The 24,111-nt window shown below is 45.5% G+C and overlaps 2 protein-coding genes across 2 annotated transcripts; both read left to right on the top strand.

Annotated features, from left to right (window-relative positions):
- Nucleotides 1–14,275: 14,275 nt before the first annotated feature.
- Nucleotides 14,276–14,720, top strand: F5J12DRAFT_685875 (uncharacterized protein; the record flags this gene model as incomplete). The annotated part of the gene is made up of 2 exons (XM_051740308.1): nucleotides 14,276–14,380; nucleotides 14,409–14,720. Coding segments are annotated over 2 exons (417 nt in total), but the record flags the coding sequence as incomplete, so codon positions are not given.
- Nucleotides 14,721–15,756: 1,036 nt separating this feature from the next.
- F5J12DRAFT_722364 (uncharacterized protein) lies at nucleotides 15,757–16,104 on the top strand (the record flags this gene model as incomplete). Its single annotated transcript, XM_051741368.1, has 1 exon — nucleotides 15,757–16,104. A coding segment is annotated over one exon (348 nt), but the record flags the coding sequence as incomplete, so codon positions are not given.
- Between the last annotated feature and the right edge of the window lie 8,007 nt (nucleotides 16,105–24,111).

Here is a 24,111-nt window from a genome sequence, read left to right on the forward strand (position 1 = left end):
TACAAGATCAATGAGATTGTCACCCAATGCTTGTCCATATACCTGAATATGAAGAGCCTCCAGCACATGAGCCATCCTGTCCAGCATCTGCATGGTTTCATCATGTTGTATTTGGAAACCATACATTCAATCCTTGTAGTATTGGCAGTGGGCCTCAGCATTGTGGAGTTGACATTCCAAATCTTTGATTCACTCTTCAATTGTGTTGGACATTTGTGACACCTTGGCAATTGGGGCACAGACAGGTGACGGTGTGCTGGGAGTTGCAGCAGTTGTGAGTTGGACAGGTGCTGCTGTTGTTGATGGGCAGGTGTCTGCTTTGAATACAAGGGTTAACTGCAATAATTAGCATAAATGTGGAGTGATTAAACATACCTGCTACTGTAAATTCCTCTACCTCCTGCACAACAGATGGGCCAGCCTTGATGATCAAATCCACTCATACAGCAGCTGGGATTGGGCAGGAATCCCTGTGTTTGAAGGCAGGAATATGAATCTCTGAATAAAATTTGAGTCAGCATAAATACATGAAATTGTGAACATACTGAGTGAAGATCCCTTGGGGATCATCTCTCCCCTGGTTGGAGGGCCCAACCCCAGCATTGATGGCTTTGGAAGCCATTGAAACATGTCGCTTTGGGGGACATTCCTTTGGGCTTTGGGATTATTGGGCCTCCATCCTTGGGGACAGACTTCAAGCTTGCTTTTTTCCCCTGGCTCACAATGGATTCTGTCAAGTTGGAGTGGCAATCCCACCTTTGGCATGGCTACATCGAATCTTGCAACCATTGCATGGGAAGCAGGACTTCCCAGGGTTCTTGTAGCATTGGACCTTGCATCTGTGGCATGACAGGCAGGAATGGGGGTTGGGGGAGCAGGAATGGGGGTCAGGGGAAGGCATCCTTCTGGCAGCTACAGCAGCATGACTGTATAGTCCATCCAATGGTGGATGAGGCTTGCATGTCGATTGGCCTTGAGTGGGAATGTCATCTTCATTGTTGGTTTCCACTGTTGCCTTCCTAGAGCAGGATTGATGTCTGGATTGATGGGATGTCATTTTTGCAAAAGCTTTGCACTTTTGCCTGCCTCATGCTGGTTCTTCCTCATCACCCTCCTTCTCTGGCACCTCATCTTCACCCTCATCATCCACCTCCATCCTGTGTGAGCTCTCTGCTATCATTTGCTCCACCTCTGCCTCAGTCACTTTCCATTTTCCTTTGTTGCTCATAGGCATTTTGGTCTCTTGAGCAGGTGGTGCTGGTGTTGGCACCACATGGAGCATAGGGAGGCCCAACCAGTGGTAGTCATATCAACACTTGACAATGTTGAGCCACTTGTGGTTGGTGACATTGGTTTTGGAAGGGGATAGGGCAGTCATCCACTCAGTCCATGGGTGCTCAATCGAGCTGAGGTCTTCATGCCACTTTAAGAATGTGTCAATGCTGATGAGGGTCATCAGAATCTCATCTGTCCTAGCAATGAGGTTCCATACAGTGTCCTGAATGCATCAGTTAGTGAAAAAATGTGATGATGCTATGATGCACTAGTTCATCATTTATTGCCTTGATGGCACCTCTCCACTTCACAATCTTGTCTGCCTTTCCCAGCTTGCTGCTTTCTGTGATATCCTTGAAGTAAATTTGAAGGATGCAGTTGGCTGCAGCATCAAGCTCAGGCACTTTCTTGAAGAGCTTGTGAGACAACAATGATGACATGTTTCTAACAGTGAGAGTGGTGATGGTGATTGGAGAGTGGAAGAGTCAGAGGTTAAAGACAGATGATGAAATATGCAGATGTCACATTTTTTATCCCACCTATGAATGATTCCCACAGCATGATGGCAATACCAGTACAAGTCAATAATCCTGAATGCATATATGAAGCAGAGGCTCAGATAAAAATATGATGCATTGTTCTGGAATAGCACTTGCTGTTTGTTTCACATGTTTCCCATCTGCTCCAATGGTGGAGTCCTGGCTTGCAGCTACATAGACCAGCACCTGAGATTCCAACTGAATAGGCAAATCATCCAATGTGAAACACAATTTATAGTGGGAAATTCAGATACTCTATAGTGTGAGAGGTTCCACTTTCTTCATTTCTTGTCTTCCTGGGCCCATCTTATATTGTGACAGGGGGATAACCCAATTATGGATTGGCCCATCTTATGCAGTGCCAAGGGTTTGTAATCCTGTGATGGATGGATTGGCCTGTCTTCTGTTGTAACACTGGTTTTTGTTTTCCCTTATCTGCTGCCTGAGAATACCATGGATGGGCCTGTCCTTATGTAGATCCCTTTGATCTCCCTTTCTGCTGCCTGAGAATGCCTTACATGGACTGTCCTTATGTAGATAGCTTGGATCTCCCCTTCTGCTGCCTAAGAATACCATACATGGACTTGTCCTTATGTTGCAACAGGGGTGCATCTTGCTAGATGGGCCCATCCATTTGTTGTGACAATATACATGATACTACTGAAGGGCCTGTCCTTATGTTGTGATGCTATTAGATGATATTGCTGACAGGCCCATCCATATGTTGTGACAATAAAAACAATACTACTGAAGGGCCTGTCCTTATGTTGTGATGCAATTAAACAACATTACTGATGGGCCCATCTTTGTGTTTCAACAGGGTACATCTTACTGGGGCTGGGCCTGCCCATATGTTGTGACAATATAAATAATACTACTGAAGGGCCTGTCCATATGTTGTGATACTATACATGAGATTGCTGATGGGCCCATCTTTATGTTTTGTCAGAGGTACATCTTACTGTCAACAGGCCTGTCCATATGCTGTGACAATATAAATAATATACTGAAGTGCCTGTCCATATGTTGTGACTCTATTAAATGATATTAGTGATGGGCCTGTCTTTATGTTTTGACAGGGTACATCTTACTGGGGCCAGGCCCACCCATATGTTGTGATGATATAAATAAAACTACTGAAGGGCCCATCCATATGTTGTGATGCTGTACATGAGATTACTGACAGGCCCATCTTTATGTCTCATCAGAGGTACATCTTACTGTGGATGGGCCCATCCATATGTTGCATAATACTACTGATGGTCCCAACCTTATGTTGTGACTCTATTAAATGATACTAATGATAGGCCTGTCTAGATGTTGCAATGCCATAGATGATATTACTCCTGGGCCTGTCCATATGTTGCCAACTTTGTATTCTAATCATACATATGTTGCTCTCACTTTAGTCCCTTGGGCCTGTCCATGTGTACCAGCTAATCTATTTAGGCAGTGTAAGTAACTGTTCTCTGATGGCCAAGAACTCTGACTCCAGAAGAGGTAGGTTCTGTTTCAAGTTGGGTTGACCCTGGAGGGGCTTCAGTCTGGATACAGGATAAGTACTTTAGATGAACAAAAGGGAACTTGCCCAAGAGGAAATTTTCTAGACTGTAAAGAAGAACTTGACAAAAAGGAGCTGAAGTGGTGATTTTTCTTCTCCAAAGCAAGACACAGAGAAGACAGTGATGCCTAGTACAGTATTCTTGTCCATGCTGTACCCTAGTCTCCAAGTGATGTGGTACATGCCATAACTACCTGTGTGCTTAGTCAGCTCTCTATCTTTCGACACCAATTTCTTTTGGCCACAACCCCTAAGTCCAAATCCTCTTTGACCCTCACCTACACTCTCCACCCTCAAACCTTCCCTTCGACACAACAGAGGTGCAACTTCTTGTAGGGAAAAGGTTTGCATTCCCTACATCCAAGGGGGGGGTTTAGATGCTGACCATCCTCAGTCATCCCCCTTCCATGTGTAGACAACCTTGGCTTTGTACCCACCCTCACTAACGTCTTCTTCACACCCACACCCTCTGACTCTCCTCGCCTTTCCCCTCACTTGCTTTGCCCCATGCTACCTTCTACCCCACACTCAACTCCCTCTTCCTCCAATAACACATCTCTTCAATCTCAAACCCACACTGCACTCCTCAAACCTCTCCCTTACTCTCACCAACATCCCCAAGACTCCTCATAGCCAACTCTCCTGTACCTCCTCCATCACCTCACACCGTCAACTTTCCACACCTCCAAAGCCAACCTCTTGCCTGAGTGACAATCAAAGCCCTTTGAATGCATGAACAAGTGAGTAATAAATCGAGCATGGAGCGAGGCAGGAACAGCTTGTCAAAGTGCAGCTGGTGGTAGAGTTGTGACAGGGCATTTACACAGCACAGTGGCTGGGGGTAGTGACCCTCTGCATATACAACCCAGCTCAAAGATTATTATATACCTGTAAAACCCTCTATCAGCAATGTATTTGCAATCCTATGAGAGTGCTTTGTGCACTCTCAACTCTGTTTCATCCTTAAGATGACTTAGCAGAAATGAAACCAAGAAAAACAAAAACTTGAACCCCCAGGAGACTTCTTCTGCCCAATACTGCATTCTTTTTATGGTACACCAGCCCCCCTCTCAACTCCTGGATTTGCACTTTGTGCACAGGGATGACTTTTGTCTAGCAAATGACATGAGGAGCACAGTCTCATGCCTTTTAGCTTGGTCCTATGGTGCATAATGATACCAGCAGCCTTCAACTTGCATTTCTAGTATCCCTGTTTCTTCATATGTACCTGTAGACTCCACTGATGACACATTTTTTCTATTTACCTCTGAGAGCTTTTTGTTTCCACTCTCTGCCTTTTCCAATGCTGAAAAAACACTTCAATGTAGTATACATCCAAACCACAATAGAATACTTCACCTTGAACTTGTAGCTTCTTGGGTCTACTTCAAAGATAGGTCTTTTCCCCCAATGGGCACAAATACAGGTTCTTGCTCAACCTTGGATGTTCACCCTGTTGTATATTCTGTCTTTCACATTATACTTTCATCTGCATCTCACTTAGAATTATGGTATGCATTTAGCCATATTACATAATCATGTTCATTTTCATACTCAAGTAGCATACTCACACCTCAGTTGGCTACTTGACCCAACTGAGTATATAATCTACAGGTTATGAGCCCTGGTGCTCACTAACTGGGAACTCATAGCAACATGTCATTCACATCCAAGCTTGGAGATGATTTCCTTAAGGTCCCAAAGCTCTTGGCAGATGGAGAGAACTGGGTGACATACAAGGACAGGCTAATGTGGTCTTTGGATGCTTGTGGGCTGCTCAGGTACATAGATGATACTGAGACAATGCCAGTTGACCCCAAGACACTACCAAACTGAAGTGAGAGCTGGACACCTATCTCTGCAGAGGAGAAAAAGGAAGTGACAAACTACCAAGCTACCCTAAAAGAATGGAGGCTCAGCCAAGCCATTGTCAAGCAACAAATTGCTGGCAAGATCCCTGACACACTGTTCATCCAAATAAAGAGTCTTGCTACCACACTTGACATCTGGACATACCTATCCAACCTCTTCAAGAAGCACTCTCATGTTGTATTGGTTGAACTGCTGAAGAAGCTCCAAACTATAAAATGCATGGAGAAAGGAAATGTCAGGGAACACTTTGACAAAATGCAGCAAATACAAAAACAACTTGCCTCAATGGGCCAAGTCCTGACAGACAAAAGCTACATGGCTATGGTCATGACATCCCTCCCAAGCTCTTATGACTCTGTCATCAGAGCAATGTCTGCACTTGCAAAAGTTTCCACTTCCACTACCCTAACAACTGCAACTCTCATGTATGCAGTACAAGATGAGTATGACCACCATGCCACAAAGCAGAAGAAGTCTAGCAATGCAGATGATGCAGCATACTCAGCTAGAGGAAAGTAGAAGAAGTTCACTGGAACTTGTTACAAATGTGGAAAACATGGGCACTGAGCTTGCAAATGCAGGTCAAGTGGGGATGACTCACAAAGTGGAGGGAAGTCTCTGAACAAATGGAAGCAAAAAGAGTGTGCAGTGGTGGCCAAGGATGACAGTAGCAATGACCCAGATGGGGTATGGCTTGCACATATCAATGACAGCTATGAAGCCAAGGTTGATGAAGCTCAACCATCCCCAGAGACATTTGCTACTATTGTGTACATGAGACCACTGAGCTACACTACTTTATATGACTCTGGGGCCTCTTGTCACATCTTGTTGTACAAGGAAAACTTTGTCAACTATAAGCCCATCACTCCAAAACCCATCACTGCAGTGGACAAATGAACCTTCAAAGCCATTGGAAAAGGAGATGTGTACATATCCCTACCAAATGGCAACTCACCAACTTGTATCCTCTTGAAGGATGTTCTGCATACACCTAAGATTGGCATGACCCTGGTATCCATTAGCTGCCTGGACACAAGTGGATATGCCATACTCTTCCATGACTTGTGCTGCAAGATCTTTAATGGACAAAAGAAACTCCTTGGGGAAGTACCAGTCAGCGGTGGCCTCTATACATCCAAAGCCACACAGAAGGTTTATGCAGGCTTGGCAAACTCAAGAGTAACCCTTACCATGGAAGACATCCATGCATGGCTTGGCCATATATCACCAGACACTATTAAACAAATGCTAAAGGATGGCATTGTAACTGGAATAAGCCTAGACCCTTCCCATGCAACAATTGAATCTTGTGATGCATGTGAGAATGCCAAGGCAACCTGAAAACCCATAGGAAAAATCTGAGACCCCCATGCTGAGACAAGGTTGGTGACAAAATCCATACAGACTTATGGGGACCATCCCCTGTCCAAACAAATGCAAGGAGTCAGTATTTTGTGTCATACACTGATGACCATACTTGCTTTACAAGCCTGTACCTCCTGAAGTCAAAGGACAAAACCTTTGAGTCCTACCAGAAGTATGAAGCCTAGCTACAGACACAGTTCAACATGAAGGTTAAAAGGCTTCACTCAGACCAGGGTGGGGAATTCCTAAGCAAAGAGTTTTTGTGTTATCTCAGGCTAAAAGGAACAGAGAGGATGCTCACAGTGCATGATACACCACAGAATAATGGTGTCACTGAAAGGCTGAACCACACACTTGTTGAATGTGCACATGCCATGCTAAATGCAAGTGGTCTCCCAAAGTCACTATGGGGAGAAGCCATTATGCATGTGAACTGGTTAAAGAACCAAACCTCCACCCATGCACTCAACAAAATGACACCCTATGAAATGCTGTATAAAAAGCAACCAGATCTATCTAATCCACTGATCTGGGGCTGCCATGTCAAGGTCCACACAGCTGATGGTTTGAAACTAGACATGCACATGAAAGATGGCTGCTGGGTGGGCTTTGATAAGGACACAATGTGCACAGAATTTATTTTGAGGACTCACAATGTGCAGGTGTTGAACAAAATGTCCAATTCAGCTTGCAGGAGGTCACCATTCCTATTGGCAGGTAGCCTGAGGGAGAGAAATGCATCACAGATGATGAGGGAGCATCATCCACCTCACACATAGCTGGTAAAAGCAATCAGCATGCCATATGAACCACAGAAAGTGCCCTTATGACAACAAGTACTCCCATTGACCACCTTGGACCAAGGTTTGAACCTGCAGCACCCACCCATCACTCTGGTTGCACACACATCATGTCAGCATATGTATGGCACCTGCATGAGGGTGAGGGTACATATGATGGATGAATCCCACTGCCTACACTACCACTACCTTGAGGAATACAACCAGGCTTGCAACAAGAGGAGAATAGAGAGACAGCAAACCTGGGCATGATGGGGGTGATGGACAAAGATGATGAAGAAGTTTTCACCTTGGTTGCTGGGACTGTGGAGCTAGAAGGGACAGATCCAATCATGATCAAAGATGCTCATGTGAGACCTGATCGGTCAAAGTGGGAGGAAGCAATTAATAAAGAACTTACCTCATTGGACAAAGCACAAATGTGGAGTATTGTTGAGAGACTGCAAGGTGTCAACATGGTTGGCTGTAAATGGGTATTCCATATCAAACAAAACACAGAGGGAGAAATTGAAAAATACAAAGCATGACTTGTAGCAAAAGGCTACTTGCAGGTCCATGGCATTGACTACTATGATACCTATGCACCCATTGCATGCATGGCATCTATCTGCACCATGCTTGCTATTGCAGTGCAGAATGACTGAAATGTTGATGTTTTTGACTTCCAGAGCACTTTCCTAAATGGGAAGTTGGATGACAATGAAGAAATCTACATGCAACTGCCACCCAGACTCTCAGCTAATAGCAAATATGAAAACCCTGTCACCTGACTGCACATAGCACTTTACAGATCAAAGCAAGGAGCATTGAAGTGGTATGAGTGGCTGTGCACTGCACTAGCTATGCTTGGTATGTGTTGTGCTGAAGCTGACTGGGGCATTTTCTTCATGCACACAAGCCAGGACATCCTACTCCTCACATTGCATGTTGATGACTGCACCATTACTGGCAATAACCCTAGCTTAATCAAAAGGTTCAAATCCAAAGTGGCTGCAAACTTCAAATTAACAGATTTAGGCCCCATCTTGTCCCTACTCAGAATAAAAGTTGTGCATAATTGCTTGGCACACACACACTCACTCTCACAGGCATCCTACATTGATTCTGTGCTGTTAAAATATAATTTTGTAGATCTACGGCCTGTTGCAATGCCTATGGACCCCTCAGTCCAATTCTCAACTTCACAGAGCCCAAAAACACACACTGTGGCTGTGTGCATGAAAAATGTGCCATATCACGAAGCCATCAGCTCACTGATGCACCTAGTGGTCGCCACACACCCCAATGTGGCTTTTGCTGTTGTGACATTGTCACAATTCTGCAATAATCCTGGGTTAGCACATTGGGAGGGCATAAAAAGGATATTTAGACACCTTTTAGGCATGAAAGGGCTCACATTGATGTTCAGAGGTGATAGGTATGGCCTTGAGGGCTATATGGATGCAGATGGCACCTTGCAGGAGCACAGGCATGCCATTTCTGGCTACACCTTCCTGCTCAATGGCAGAGCAATCTCCTGGGCCTTGAAGAAACAAGAACTCATCAAAGCCAAGTACATTGCCACCACTCATGCAGCAAAAGAAGCCATCTGGCTTCATCACCTCATCCAAGAATTGTTCTGCCCACTTTCACTCCCAACCACAATTCATTGCAACAATCAATCTGCAATCACACTTCCTCCCTCTGTAAAACCATGTCTCTAAACTGAGGGAACTGTGTGAGGGACCTTCTAGGTCATGGTGAGATTTGGATTTTCTTTTCTGTCTCTGGATCTATAAACTTGAGAGTCTGTTGCCCATTCCTGAAGTCTTGTGTCCTAGCCTGAATTGCACATAGGAATGGCCTGCCAGGAGGATATCAAAGGGAGCCAACTTGATGACTTGAATCAGCACTTGCACTTCTGCTGGACCAATCTTGAGTGAAGCATCTTGCACCAGGCCCAGCATTTTGTCCTTTGACTGGTTCACAGCTTCCATAATGATTTGGCTATCTCTCTCAATGGAGAGACACAGGACTTCAGCTATCTCCTGTCACAAAGCCACTATCTGTGAACTGCTGTCAAGGATCCCTTCAAGCATGACCTTCCCAGCCAGCTTGACCTCTGCCATTGTAAGTGGCATCAAATCCATCTGTGCGAACCTCTCTTCTCCTATACTGCACTCAAAAGCCCTCATGTCATTCAACTGTGCTGACCCTTCCAACATTCCTGACATGCCCAAGAAGGTAGCACTGAGCACTACTTGCTTGATCATTGCTTGGTCCTTGAACTCCCTCCAAACATCTGGACTTATAGCAAGTGGATCTCTTCCTGGAATCATAACAGTCTGGTCCAAGTACTGGTTCAAAACCCTTGTTGCTGCTGTAGGGTCTTTGAACAGACTCATATACCTATAAACTTTCCTTCCCATGTCTTGATCTTCCATGCCACCCTGTTGGTTTTTGGGCATGGAGGTAGGTCCTAGCAACCTGCCAGCACTTCTGTCTGGTTGCTTTCCCTTATCCTTCAAACTTGCTTCAGGAGCATCTGTCAAGCCAGACTGACTAGGTCCTGCCTGCTCTGCTGTCATGGTCACTGTACATCTCTCTTTTCCAGGTACTGCTACTCCATCAAACTTTGGGGCCTTTCACTGCAGCTTATTTTCTTCCCTTTGTGCTGCTGTGAACAATTGCTCTACTTAAGCCATTTGGGCTTCATACTCTGTTTCCAAGATGACCTCCTCAGCTGTATCCTCTCCTTCCAAAGCATACTCTTTGATCCTAGCTCTCTCAACATATTGGAAGGTGTTGTGTGCTGCTATGAACATATTCACATTTGTTGGAGGTTCCTCTTCATGCTCAATATGAACAATGGGTGCTTGCTGCTCTTCTCTCCTCCTCCTGTCTCTTGCCATCCACTCATCTATCAGCTGTGTGATACCTTTCCAACATGTGAAAAGTCCTTGTGCAGTGTCCTTGAAGGAAACAGAAAAAGCAAATTATTTCTCAAGGCAGTTCACATGCTCCTTTGACAACATTTCTGGCCTGTGCAGGTGCTGCCCTTTGCTGGGCCTGTGCTTCTGCCTGAACCTGAGCCTGCCTCTGGACTAACTTGCATGCTATCCTCCTGGCTTCCTCCCTGGGTGATAACTGAATGACACCCCTCCTTGCAGCATGGCTTCTCATCATATGGTACCTGTGCCTCAGCAACTCTTTTATTTCTCATATGACCTTGTTCATAGGCTAGGGGTCATCCAAATCATGCAAGCCATTTCTAAACTTCAAGTTCTCAAGTGTATCTTTCTGGAGATCCAGGTCCAGGCCCTCCAAGAAGTAGCCATTGTAATCTTCCTGGGTGAGCTTATAGTGTCTGTCGAGGTAGCCTGTGATGATCTCATACTGCTGAAAGTACTCTCCAAGGTCTTCTTCTGTCGCTATGATCTTTCTGGATTGCACTTGAATGAGATCAATCAGGTCTGCTTTAACATATCTCTTCTCTTGTTCTCCTGCACCTGGGTACACATTTGCCAGTGCCTCTATGAACTTGTCCCATCTTCCTGTTGTTCCTTCCAGGAGTTGCATCCACAGGTTTGCCATATCATTGTCCAAATACCAGATAGCCCACTTCAGCCACTCATACTCATCTGTACACCCTGCCTCCTTGCACAGGTGGTGGATTTACTTCCAGATAACAAACCAGACCAGCTGTTTTCCCTGAAAACTTGGGTGCTTTATCTGAAGACCTAGAGTGCATTTTCTTGAGTGGTTTGGGTTTGTTGGATGCCAGGGTGCCTTGTTTGAGAAGCTGAAGGATACATTGCCCTTCAGACAATTCTTCTTGCTGGGCTGTTCTCCTCCTCAGCTCCCATGCTTCTGTAGATGGAGATCTATACCTTGAGTGACATTCCTTCTCACACCTGTAATACCTTCTTCTTCTTTCCTCTTCCTTGCTTGAGTCACTCGATGAACTGTCCATGGAGTAGGACCTCCTATGGCAACTACTTCTTGACTTGTCCAATATTCTATGTCTGTGGTGATGGGACTTCAACCTGTACCTTGTTCTGTAACTCAACCTGGAAGTCAATCTGTACCTGTGCTTGTGTCTTGACCTTGACCTCAAGGTTGACTTCTCCCTATGTTCCAACCTATGTCTTGACTTCACCCTCATCCTTGACCTTGAGGGCAACCTTTCTCTGGTCTGCCCTTGGTGGACTGCAGCTTTTGGGTCATTGACATAGATTCTGTCAGGTGGCTGCTCTGTCACCCTTTCCTTTCCTTTGTCCCAGTAGGTTGTAAATGGCAGTAATTCTTCTTCCTTTTCCTTCTTAGGCATTGTGAACTTTGACAAGCTTTCTGGTCACCTGTCATCCCAGATTGCTTTGTACATGTCCTCTAAGCTGGTAGTGTCAACTTTTGCTCCTGTAAACATAGGAATGGAAAACAGAATGTCTTTGGGCTCCTCTATGAATACTGTGAGGGGTAATTCTGTGAGCAGTGAAGGTGGTTCTTGTAGGAGTTTTGTGGCTTCTTCTGTTGAACCAAAGGATGTTTCTGAGTTTGATCTGATAATTGGCACTGGTGTTTGGTATTCTGTGAAGCTGGGTTCTCAGTTCTGTTTCAGCTCTTCTGGTTCTGGGGATTCTGGAAGAGGAACTTCAGTGGGGAGCTTCCCAAGAGATGACTTAGCTAAACAGGGAGGCATTTCTTTCTTCCTTGCTTTGAGTGCTTCTTTCACTTTCTTATGTCTCTCTTTGTGGGCAACCCTAGCTGCTGTTTGCCTGAGGTTGTACTTTACTTCCTGGTTGTTGGTTGAAGCCCCTTGTGGTGGGCTCCAAGTGTAAGATAGTGTTTTCTGACAGCCAAGAACTCTGACTCCAGAAGAGGTAGGTTCTGCTTGAGTCAGGTTGACCCTGAAGGGGCTTTGGTCTGGATGCAGGTTAAGTACTTTAGATGAATGAAAAGGGAACTTGCCCAAGAAAATATTTCTTGACTCTGGGGAAGAACTTTGGCAGAAAGGAGCTGAAGTGGTGATTTTTGCTCTCCCTGAAGCAAGACACAGAGAAGACAGTGATCCTTGTACAGTATTCTTGTCTGTGCTGTACTGTAGTCTCTAAGTGATGTGGCATGCACCATGACCACCTGCATGCTTAGTCAGCTCTCTATCTTTCGACACCAATTCCTTTTCATCCACAACCCCTAAGTCCAAATCCTCTTCGACCCTCACCTACACTCTCCACCCTCAAACCTTCCCTTCAACACAACAGAAGCACAACTTCTCATAGGGAAAAGGTTCATGTTCCCTACACTGATAGCCTAGATAAGAATACATGCCAATCACTTCTTTGGTCTATCTTCCATGGTGGATGTGGTCTTTCAAGTTGGTTGGTGCCTCTTCCTTGGGAGCTGCATGATGTGGGGTTGACTGCTAGTGAGATGAAGGTGGCATTTCCATATCTGAACAAGTTCTGTCAGTTGCTATCTGCATGGACAGGAGCACCCTTTCATTTGAAGTCCCCAATCAAGCTGGATGGCTCTGGCAACCAAGCAGCATATGAAGCCTTCATCTTGGCTTGTGAATTCTACATCCAAACTGCATTTGATTATCTTGGGCATCAACCATCCCTCCCCCACATTTTTACCTTTGTCTGACATCCTCTGCCACATATACTTTTGTTTTCTGTCCAAATTTGTGTAGTGTGAGTATGTACCATGTCATAAAGCAGGCTGAATCAATTTGATGATTTGGAATGTTGCCTGTGACTGAACCTTAATCTCACACTTTGTGCTCACTGCTTTTTTTTTGTTGATAGCAATGTGTTACTCACTGACACTCCCACTGCCAGGCAAGGAATGTTCCCATCCCACTTCACTGCTATTGATACTTTATCTGCATCAAGGTCTGCACCATTCAATTCTTTGAGACTTGTTCTGCTTGGTATGTATGACATCTTGATGATGGGGTTTCTGCTCACTGCTACATATGTTGATAGTGACTTTTGTTTTTAACTGCTCAAGACTTGTGCTCTGGTAAGTAGGATCCTACTTGGCTGTATGTGGTGATCTGATGAATTTTCTGCATAGTTTTTCCCTTCCAGAGATTCATCATCTGGTCAAAATCCCCTTGGACTGACACCCCCTGCTGACTTTGTGATGTGCTTTCCACCACCTGTTGACTTTGTGTCATGGTTTCCAGAATGATCTGAGATAGCTGTTCACCATCCAAAGCCTCAGAGGCATTGCAATGCTTCACCTTCTATGAGTAATTCTAATATTGTGAGTTTTCCCTGTCTTCAAGCCTCATGTTGTGCTCATCATTTCTTTACAGGCCTCCTCTGCTTCATCTGTCCAAACTGGTCTGCTACCCAGTGTACTCACTGACCATCCTTCATCTTTGTCTGGTAATGAGCCATCACTTTGTACTTCTGGCCCTTTGGTGTGTGCAATTTCATTATGGTATTCTTCATATCATCTTAGCTCCCCTATAGGTCTTATCAATGTTGTCTGCCTCAGCCAACTGGCTGCCTGACATAGCCACTCCATCATCAAACAACCAAGTGTCACTTGGTATACCCACCCCTTCAGTATGTTCTGATCCTATGTCTAAGAGGTTATACATGTTTATCTTTGTGTAGAATATGACACAGTCATTGTTTGTCCCTCCTCCCCTATCTTGTCAACACTGCCCTTTTGGTATGAAAGTGCTGTACCTCCCTGCACCTCCACCTGTCTTTGTACTTCCAGGCTGCCAACACCATGCTCAAGCTACTGCTGCAATGCCACATCACCCTCAGCACCAACCTGTTGATGTCTTCAATGCTGTGAATGAGCTCAAACTCAGCAAGGTTGGCTTGCCTTCATGTCCAAGTGATTCACAGAAGTGCAAGAACCAATGGCAACAGTGGTCACAAGATATCATTCCAGCACTTCTCAAGCCCTACATGTGCTATCTTGAGGCATCCCAATCCCTTTGCATGACAGTAGACCCCTCAGTCATCCATTGATGTTGCACTTGCACAGTGTATCAACTCACTGTTTGCTGTCTCTTCTTTGACCATATGTGACCATTTTGTTGTTTGCTCATGTGATGCTCATGTATACCCAGGTTTGGAGGATGTTGGGATAAGCTACTGTGCATGCACCCCAGCTCCTATATGCCTCATGGGCCATGGGTTATTTGCATCATCTCCTGTGGTACCTACTCTGGCAGTTGACCTTTGTGTACTGGAGTTTGTAAAGAAGCTCTTTGTCTGGCTAACCCCAAACACAACTGCATGGTGTGAAGCACTAGAAAGCTTCCTGGATGGTCAAGGGTATAGACTGCAGTTCAAGGTATGTTCTTCTCCAAACACCATCACTAGATCTCTGCCTTTGTCTTCACATCCACCCTGTATGCTACTTCTTGTATCAGTATATCATCATGGTTTGAATGTACATGTACCCACACAAATATCTCTGTTGTAATGATGGGTGCTTATTCAAATGATCAGGACAATCTCTGGCAGTGTTTCAGTAATGATTATCATTGGTATACTGTATTGACAATATATGTGGAGGACTGTATTTCTGCTATGGTTCAGTCCTTTTGCCCAAACTCCATGCCACAGCAAGATAGCCCCTGGCCAAGTGACTACCTATGTGCTCACTGTCCTCTTTGCTTTGGGGGAGGTGACTTACAGAGCTATAACCCTCCTCAGGATGATTGAGTCAATGACAAGTTCATTGTTGCTGACTAGATGACTGAGACCCAATAGCTTTGATTGCATTGTCTGCTCAGATGCATGTTTCACTCGGTTCTGAACAGTTGGCACATGTTCTTGTTCTGGAGAAAACAGTTGAGGACTATCAGTGCCATGTGGATTAGTTGGAGAAGGATCTTGCTGATGATCATGTCAAAGACATTGTTGACTACAATCTACAACTTGCTGCAACAAAAGGGTCACTGTCAAAGGCAGCCCAGGCCCTCAAGAAGAAAAAGGCTTCATTGGGACTTTCTGCCCAAACTGACCTTCATCTGCTGAGGAACAAGTGACTCCAAATACAAACAAATGCACAAGCACTTAAGGTTTGGATAAGGGAGCAACTTCATCAGTGCAAGTTTGAGTTCCAGTGACTACAATGGTCATATGGGACCTCTTCCAGTAGTGAGCAAAATTTTATTTCTGGCTGCTATTTTCAATAACATCATGTAGAAAACCATTTACAGTCACATGTAGAGTCATCCATAAAATGATGAGAGCCTACCATCCTGAAACTTGTCACCAGATACAATAATCTCTGTGGTGAACTGCAGAGTATGATATGACTGTGTAAGGCATCACCTGGTGCCATCCCTCCCAATCCCATACCTGCTAAAGGTATCTTTTAGCTGGATGTTGATAGTGATGTTTGGCAGGATGGTCTTGAGGAGCTTAGTGCTAGCACCCCACATTGGCTTGCTGATGAGAGTGTGCCCAAGGGAATCAGGCTGATGTTGGAAGATGATTGCTGTAATGAAGAAGAAAGAAGGTTGTCAAGAGAGCAATCTATCATACAGGAATGGATTTCCATGGAGTGGCTGAGTGTATGGTCTGCTCTGGACAATGTGGCAGGTGAGTGCAAATACCATGTTTATGTCCCATCTCATAGGGAGTTAGATGAATATTACAAGTATCACCTGCATGCCTACAGGGATTCCATTGTTGCAGTATATGTCAAATGGGAGGCCAAGCTTTGACATATGCCATATGCATGGGCTGCATCTAGGCCATGGGGACCTACAGCAGAAGACATCAGGGATTGCCTTGCTGCCACACATAATCCTGGTGGAACCCATGCTTCAGAGGATCTAACAGCACCAGTATTTGAAGAGAATGGCTCTGATGAAGGGGATGTAGTGTCAGAAGGAGATGATGAGCTGTTGATGGCCATTGAAGAGATGGCACTGGAAGAGGAATGTCCCACTGAGCAAGCAAATGAAGGGGAATTTACAGAGGATGAGGATTGGTTGGAGGACATTGGAACTGGTTATTTGCCCCCATTACCATTGCAGGTGCCATCAAAAAGGCATAGATACTAGGATGCATACCTAAGCTTCATCAATAAATAGTTTGTGCCCAGAGAAAAGATATATATGAGTGATTTACATTCAATATTACTATAAGGCACTCTGTTTTATGGTGACCTGCAGCACCTTTGAGGACAACTCCTACACAGTGTTCCCCACACTACTGCTGTGAGTCAAAGTGTAGTTCAGTGGTGAAAACCAACCAAAACCAACACAAAAGACAAAAAGAGCAAGTGGTGGTGTGCCTATGCAGTACCTAGATGGTAGAACCTGTTCTTTGGGAGGGTTTTTGCAAGCTACAACACTCAAAGACAAGTGCTGAGGGTTGGGGGTGCTCCTGATGAAGAAGGAGCAGGAATGTGAGAGAATGCAATAGGGTAGACTGCTGTCAGCCTACAGAAGGATGGATGATGACTTAATTTGATGTCCTAAGCTGCACTGAGCTCAGGGAGGGCTTGGAGCAAAGTATATTGATGATAGACAAGGATAAGTGAAGTAGACAATAGTTAGACCCTTAATAAAGTCTCAACTATCAAAGCTGCTGAATGAATTACTGAGTGATGATAAAATGTGAGCAAGAGGGGCTCTCTGATGTCTTCTTTTTTTTTTGCTATCTAAGTACAGTGATTTATATACAGTACAGGGGTGTTGCCCTTGGAAAACAAGGTGCAAACACTTGGTAAGTGATTGGTAACTGATGAGTAAGGAATGTAAGCAATGGGTAATCATCTTGGAAAGCAATGGTAAGGATTAGCAAGCCAAAAAGCGAAGAATCAGTAAGCAAAGTCAAAAGATTGGTAAGTATTGGCAATAGGTGACTCAAAGACAGTCAGAACATCAAAGTATGAGTCAAGTGATGTCAGGAACTGGGAAAGCACACTGGATTCACATTAGGGGGAGGCTGTGCATGTCACATCTCAAAGAGATTGCTTCTAGGCCAAGGTGGGATGACAGAGAGGCAGCACTGATCTGATGCCAATATAGTACATCCAAAAGTGGACAGGGTGAGTCAGATGTCAACAGGGGTCAAGCTTTGGGGGTCTGTAGGGTGACAGGAGCATAGGGGATTGCAACTTTCCCCCCCAAACCATCCTTTCAGTGAAGCAAATAAAAACTTCATGAATGAGGCTCTGTTGGAAGAGAGGATGAATGGGGAGTGTCTTCTGCTGTATCTTGCAACAAGGAGGCAAGATGTGCATCATACTCATCATGGATGTGATCAGGGAGAGTGAGGAACAGTAGATTATACTGTAGCTGTCACAATCTTGGAAGAATGATGGACAAGACTGGTATGAAGACATTGCAGGGAGCAGGGAGGAAGGATCCATATGCTTCTTGGACTGGAGAGACTGAAACAACCACATAAGACCTTTCCAAGCAAATGACAGACCTGAGGTGACCAACAAATGTCCTCCTAGAGGTCATACTGACAAAAAGAACACACTGTCCAAGCTGGATGGGCTGAAAGGGCACAGATGAGGGTGGGATGTACCAGGATGCTTCAGGACAGAAGCTGGTAGGAACTCCTGGTAGATATATGTAGCCATGGTCCCTAGCAAAGGGGACAAGCAAAATGACTGATGTAGAGGCAGCCATATCAGAAGAATTTAGCGAAATGAGCATCTTTTGGAGGGAGTGCTGTAGAAATGTGTGGAGTGCACAAATCCTTTCCAATTTTGGAAGGTAAGATTGCATGGCTGAGCACTACAAGCAAGTGTGGGAATGGTCTTGGTATCTGCAGAAATGGCAGAGATATGTCAAAAACTGGAATGCCATACATGGGTGCTTGAGAATTTTAGCCAGTGCTTAACTTGCTCCCTTTCTCTTTCTCTGGCACTGATGACTTGTTCTTGTGTGAGGGATGACTGCCAACATTCCTGGCTGTCCTTCTTGACATGAGGGCTATGGTCTTCATCTCCATTCATCAGCTGTATCCATGTCCACCTCACCAAACACCTTTGGTGTGCAACACTGGTCCCAGGGGAGTTCAGCACACAAAGACTATGCATGTTCATAGCAAGAGAAGGAACACAACTACATGTGGATCAACAAGAATACCTGGCACAACTACAAAGCATGGAAACAGAACAAGATGTACCAGAAGGGACAGGAGAAGGAATGTGGATGGAGGAAGCAAATCAGATGGTGAAAGGAGTGAAGAGGATGATGAGACAGACACTGACAACAATGGTTGTGAAGGGTGAGCACCTGGAAGAGAGGAAGAGGCAGCATTGGGAGCAGTCGAACAGGGAAGAACAGACAGCATGCAGGAAGAGTTGGGTGGCAAGCTAACAGACAATGAGGATGTTGTCATGTTTAAAGGGGGGCACATGGAGTAGGGGAGGCAGGACAGGGGTGTAGGACACAGCCATAGATGATTGGTCAGCAGGGACAGGGTGTGGGCATGGAGTGGCAGTAGAGACATAAGGTTGGGGAAAAACACTGTACAAGAATGAACATGATAGGATGCAGGGAAAGAGTTCCACACTGTTCAAAGGTGGATACATCCATAAGAATATATGAACCTAATAGGTCCCCTGGGGGGGGGGGGGTGACTGAAGTGGAGGTAGATGGCAATGCAGACATCTAACATATCTGCAAAGATTGAATTGACAAACCACTGGAAGGTGGCCAGGGCATTGGTAAGATTGAAAGGCATCACCAACCACTCATATGACCCATAGCACATGCTGAAGGCTGTTTTCCACTTATCACCAGGTGCAATCCAGATGAGGTGGTATGCATGCCTCAGGTTGATTTTAGTGTATATTTTGGTGTGACTAGGGGAATTGAGGAGATCAGATATCAGTGGTAAGGGATACTGGTCTTTCCTGGTGAGCTTGTTAAGGCCCAAAAAGTCAACACATAACTGGAGTGAGCTGTCCTTCTTCTTTACACAAAGGACTGGTGCAGCATAGGGGGGAAAAGTGGGCCAGATGAAACCAGTAGTCAAGTTTTTGTCAATGAATGCCTGGAGAGCTTGCAGCTTGACTGGGGATAGTGAGTAGATAGTTCCAATGGGTGGTGTATAACCCTCTTCCAGTTCAATCTTAAGGTTGTACTCCTGGTGTGGAGGGAGAGTAGATGCCTTGGCTTTGCTAAAGACATCAGCAAAGTCATGGTAGTCCTTTGGTACACCAGCCAAGTCTGGTGGAGGGCTGGTAGAGGTAGACCAGGCTAGGTCCAGGTCCAGTGGGCATAGATGAAGCTGGAATTGGGTAGATCCCTCTAGCTTGTAAGCATGTACATATGCAGCTGCATTGATCAGGGCTATAAGGGGAGCTTTCATGGGGCTGTGAGTTGACAGATGGTACAGATGGAACAGGGCCAGGGTTGGGTTGGTCAGGCAGACCAGGACTGGGAAGGCTGGTTAGGGCCAGGGTTGCAGGGGTTTTGACAGCATTGGCATTCCTCCTGTAGATGTCTGGAAAGTTAGACTGCTCAATACCCAATCAATTGATGGATTGTAGCAGGTGAGCCAGTCATGTCCAAGGACTATCTTACATTCAGAATCCAACAGGGCTAAAAACAGGGTTACTGGGGTGACATCACCAGTCAAAAATTGAACCAAAAGATCTGCTGCTTGGGTGATAATGAAACTTGATGACCCATCAAAGAGCCAGAGTTGGATAGGGGACACAGAGTAAGGGGAAAATGAGTGTTGATTGGCAAATTCTTTATCTATGAAGCCATGTGTGGAACCAGAGTCCACCAGTGTACAGAGCTGGGGCAAATCATGACTGACAGTAGAAATGTAGGGAGTTAATGAATTGGGATTAGAAAGAGCTGACATGTTGAAACAAGCCTTTGTGAGTGCACAGCCAGAGTCAATGCAGCCCTCAGTCTGTGCAGAGTCCTGAGAACTGCTACCTATTTTTTTGCCTTGGGGTCAGAGCCTGAGGTTGAGGCTGGTGTTGCCTCAGAGGTAGCCACAGCATGAGCTTTGGCTTTCTTGGGACACTTATCTGTGAAATGTCCAGTGCCCCCACAAAACATGCCAAGGTTGTTGTCTCTATGATACTTGCACTCCTCCAGTGTCAGCTTGCTGTCTTTTCTCAAGTCTGGCTTGGACATGTTAGAGCTGGTCTGACCAATTGAGGCAGGTTTAGACAAAGACTGGCTACTGGAGTTGCCATTTCTGGAATTACTGCTGGTCTTGGATTTCTCCTGACCAGGCTTGGACTGGGTGTTGTGACCAGGGTTTGAAGTTGACTTGTTGCCAGAGGACAACCCCTGGTGCTTGCTGGACCACTGAACCTCCTCTTTGTGTTCCCACTAGCATGCATCAATCTCCTGGGCTAAGTGGTGAAGCTTGTGCAGGGTTCTAGGTTTACCAACCTGGCAGACCTCATCTTTGATATGGTCAGGGAGACCAGTGTAGAAGAAGTGGCACAGAGGACCATCACTGTGTCCCCAGACTTGAGAGGCCAACCAGTTGAACTCAACTATGTACTTATTGACCCAGTGATTATCTTTCATTTGGGGGTGGTTTAGCTGGCTTTCAGCATCAGCCACCAGGTCATGGGGTCCAAAGGTGGTTTGGAGTTCTATGCTGAACTCTTTCCACAAGTCCATCCAGTAGGGCCAGTCTTCCAGGTCTTCAATCCCAAGTAAATCCAGTTCAAACCACTTGAGAGCCATCCCTTTCAGGAATGACTGCACAAAAGTGACCTTGGCTTGATCACTTTGAAAGGCTTGGGGCCAGTCCCAGAAGTTAAGTTTGCATTGGATGAGGAATTCACACAGCTTCTTTGGGTCTGTCCCATTCAAGGTGTCTGGTTTGTGCAACTTGGTCCTGGAAGATGATTCAGAGCTGGTACAGGCATTGTGTGTGAGAACCTCTATGGCTTTAGCAAGGTGGTCAAGCAAGGTTACCCCAGGCTTGACATCATCTTCTGGGAGAGGGTCTTCTTTGTCATTATCCAGGTCATCTCCTGGCCCATTGTCACCAGGACCATCATCACCAGGGTCATCACCACCAGGGTTATTGTCATCTGGTTTGTCTGGGTCCAGTTCATCATTTGGATAGTTGGTGGGTGCAGGAGGTTGACTAGGAGTGGGTGTGGTAGACTTGCAGGCTGAGAAGCCCCTGAGATTACCAACCTCACTGGGTGACCTTCTGGCTGTCCCTAAGGACACCAGGGCAGCAGCATGGTGCAAGTCAACAGCTGAGGTGGATTCTGGATTGGTGGTAGCACATACCTGTGCTGCTTGGGTTCTAGTCTGGGTAGGCATGCCAAGGATGTGTTGCTGAGGTTTTGACAGAAGGGTAGTGACCCACACAAGTGTGAGTCTGAAACACTGTTAAGTCTGGTTCATCACTAGTCCAAGGCCAGCCTGGAGTCTGGTCAGGGGTCAGAGAAGTAGATAAGATACCAGAGGGTTGGACTATTGAACTTAGTGACTGAAGGGCAGCACTATTCCCTTGTGTGGGCCATAGTCTGGCCAAGAGGCAGAAACAGAGGAGACTGGGTTAGATGAGACTTGATTGATTTCAGACTGAGGCTAAACAATTGTTCCTATGGCTTAAATACTAAAGGCAAGGTAAGTGTAACATAGCACTGGAGACCAGTACAGTGATGATTGGTAAACCGATTGGTAAGTACAACATTACAAAGAATATTATCAAGCAAGGTATGAACAAAAGGTTTACCAGGAACTGGGGCAGGATTAGCAATGGGGCCAGGTATCATGCCAGTCCAGTCTCAACTGAGTGAACAACTTGATTGGGCACTGCCTTGCAGTAGTGCCTCATGAGCTAACACATTTCTGGGCTGAAGTACCAAGGCTGGGACCAGGGCAAGGGCAGAATGAGACCAGGGTAGAGCTGGTCTAGGGTAGTCTAGACATGGTTGTGACATGGAGAAGCAACAGAAACCACAAAGCTGATCCAGGAACATGAGTTCACCAAGAGTATGAATGGTCAAGTTGATCCAATGATGATGTTGTGAGAGCAGAACATTCCAATCATCTGGAGTGACCATCTCCACATGAGCATCCCAGACAAATTGTGTCTTGTACATTGGGAAGTGTTTGAACAATAGAGCTGTTAAATAATGATCTTCTCTGAGATGAAGCAGGTTCTTCATGTGTAAGGTATTGACACAATTCTGGGAATAATCTTGGGCAAGTTGGTTAGAAACAAGATGGGGCTTGTGCATGTCTGGTGTGTGCAGACAGAACAGGGTGAAACAGCCAGGCAAGCCAGTGACCAAGCCAAACAGACTCTCAAATGCCTTGGCCATGTGATGGGAGATGAAGTACTCATACACCTAATGAACCAGCCTCAGCCCTCACACCAACAAAAAAATTGCAGGGACTATATGCACCTGCATCATCATCAAAACCCACTGTTTGGCATTGGCAAGGGATATTTCACCACACCCACCAAGGACTTTCTTGTCAAGAATCATCATATGGCCACTCAGCTTCCTTGATTCCCCTGGTACCAAGCAGTATGACATGACTTCTGCAGAATGAGGTGGTTAAGTGTGTACAGCTCTGCAGTCATATCTGCATCAACAGTAAATAGATACTCATAAAATGTCAGGTTGATTCCAATGATGTTCTTGATCTGGTGATACATCTAGAGCTCAAAGGGATTCATCAGTGTATTGTAATGCACTTAAAAACCTGCTGTTGGTGCCAAACAATTCATGTAAATGTGAACCAACATACCTTGTTCAAGAAATGCATGACTGCCATCTGTGAATCATGCTTACCACAATTTCCAGGATGTGACCTCTCTGTCAGTTTCTGGACCTTGCTGACCACAAGGTAAGGCATGACATGTCCAGCACACTCATACAGACATAAGTACACTTTGGCCATATTATGCTGTGAGGCACTCTTGCCAATCAATACAAACTGAGTGGTTCATGGTCCAAGTTTGGGTCAGCACCCAGAATATCAAGCATGATACATGGTTGTCATGACCATGACACCAGCATAAGCCCCTAACACCTACTCTGCCCTCTTCTCACATGTTCCCACATTTCTCTGCCCTCTTCCAATGCATTCCTGTGCTCCTCTGACCCTTCTGACATATCTCCACACCTCTCCAAGGTCCCCTGTCCATATTCTGACCAACTCTGCCCACCTCTGCTCTCAGGCCAGTCATGTGAAGGCCAGACCTTTGCCTGTGCCTCCTCTGAGACCTTGGTTGGCTTGGTGGGATGTCAGACTTGCAGCCCTGCATTCCAGATAGGGTTCTGCCCTTGTGTCAGTTTTTTCTCCATTCTTCCACTCCTTCAGTATTTACCCTCTCTCCCTCATTGTAGTAGTTCCCTTGTCTCAGTTAAGGCCCCCATCATCCCCATCCTCTATCCCTTGTGTTGGAGGTACTGCTAACCTGTTATACATTTATTGGCTTGCATTCTACACTGCCCCACCCTTGACCTACATTGTATATAAGGCTGCATAGTACTCCAATGTAATGAGTACAAATATCAAATAAAGTCCCCACTTCCAACTCCCTCTCAGTTCCCTCCAGAGTTTTGTCTCCACTCCCTCTGAGTCTGCTCTACCTCTGAAATACAAGGGCTGAGCTTGTGCAAGGGGGCAGCACACTAGCTGAACCCAACACCCTCTCATCTGACCTCTGACCTCTGACTCTGACCTCTGTCTCCGAAACTTTCCTCCATACCCCTCCACTCACTGTTTGTTGAATATCTCACC

Source organism: Pisolithus orientalis (genome assembly GCF_024613125.1).
Source record: "Pisolithus orientalis strain OTSU chromosome Unknown F5J12scaffold_17, whole genome shotgun sequence".
NCBI lineage: Eukaryota > Fungi > Basidiomycota > Agaricomycetes > Boletales > Pisolithaceae > Pisolithus > Pisolithus orientalis.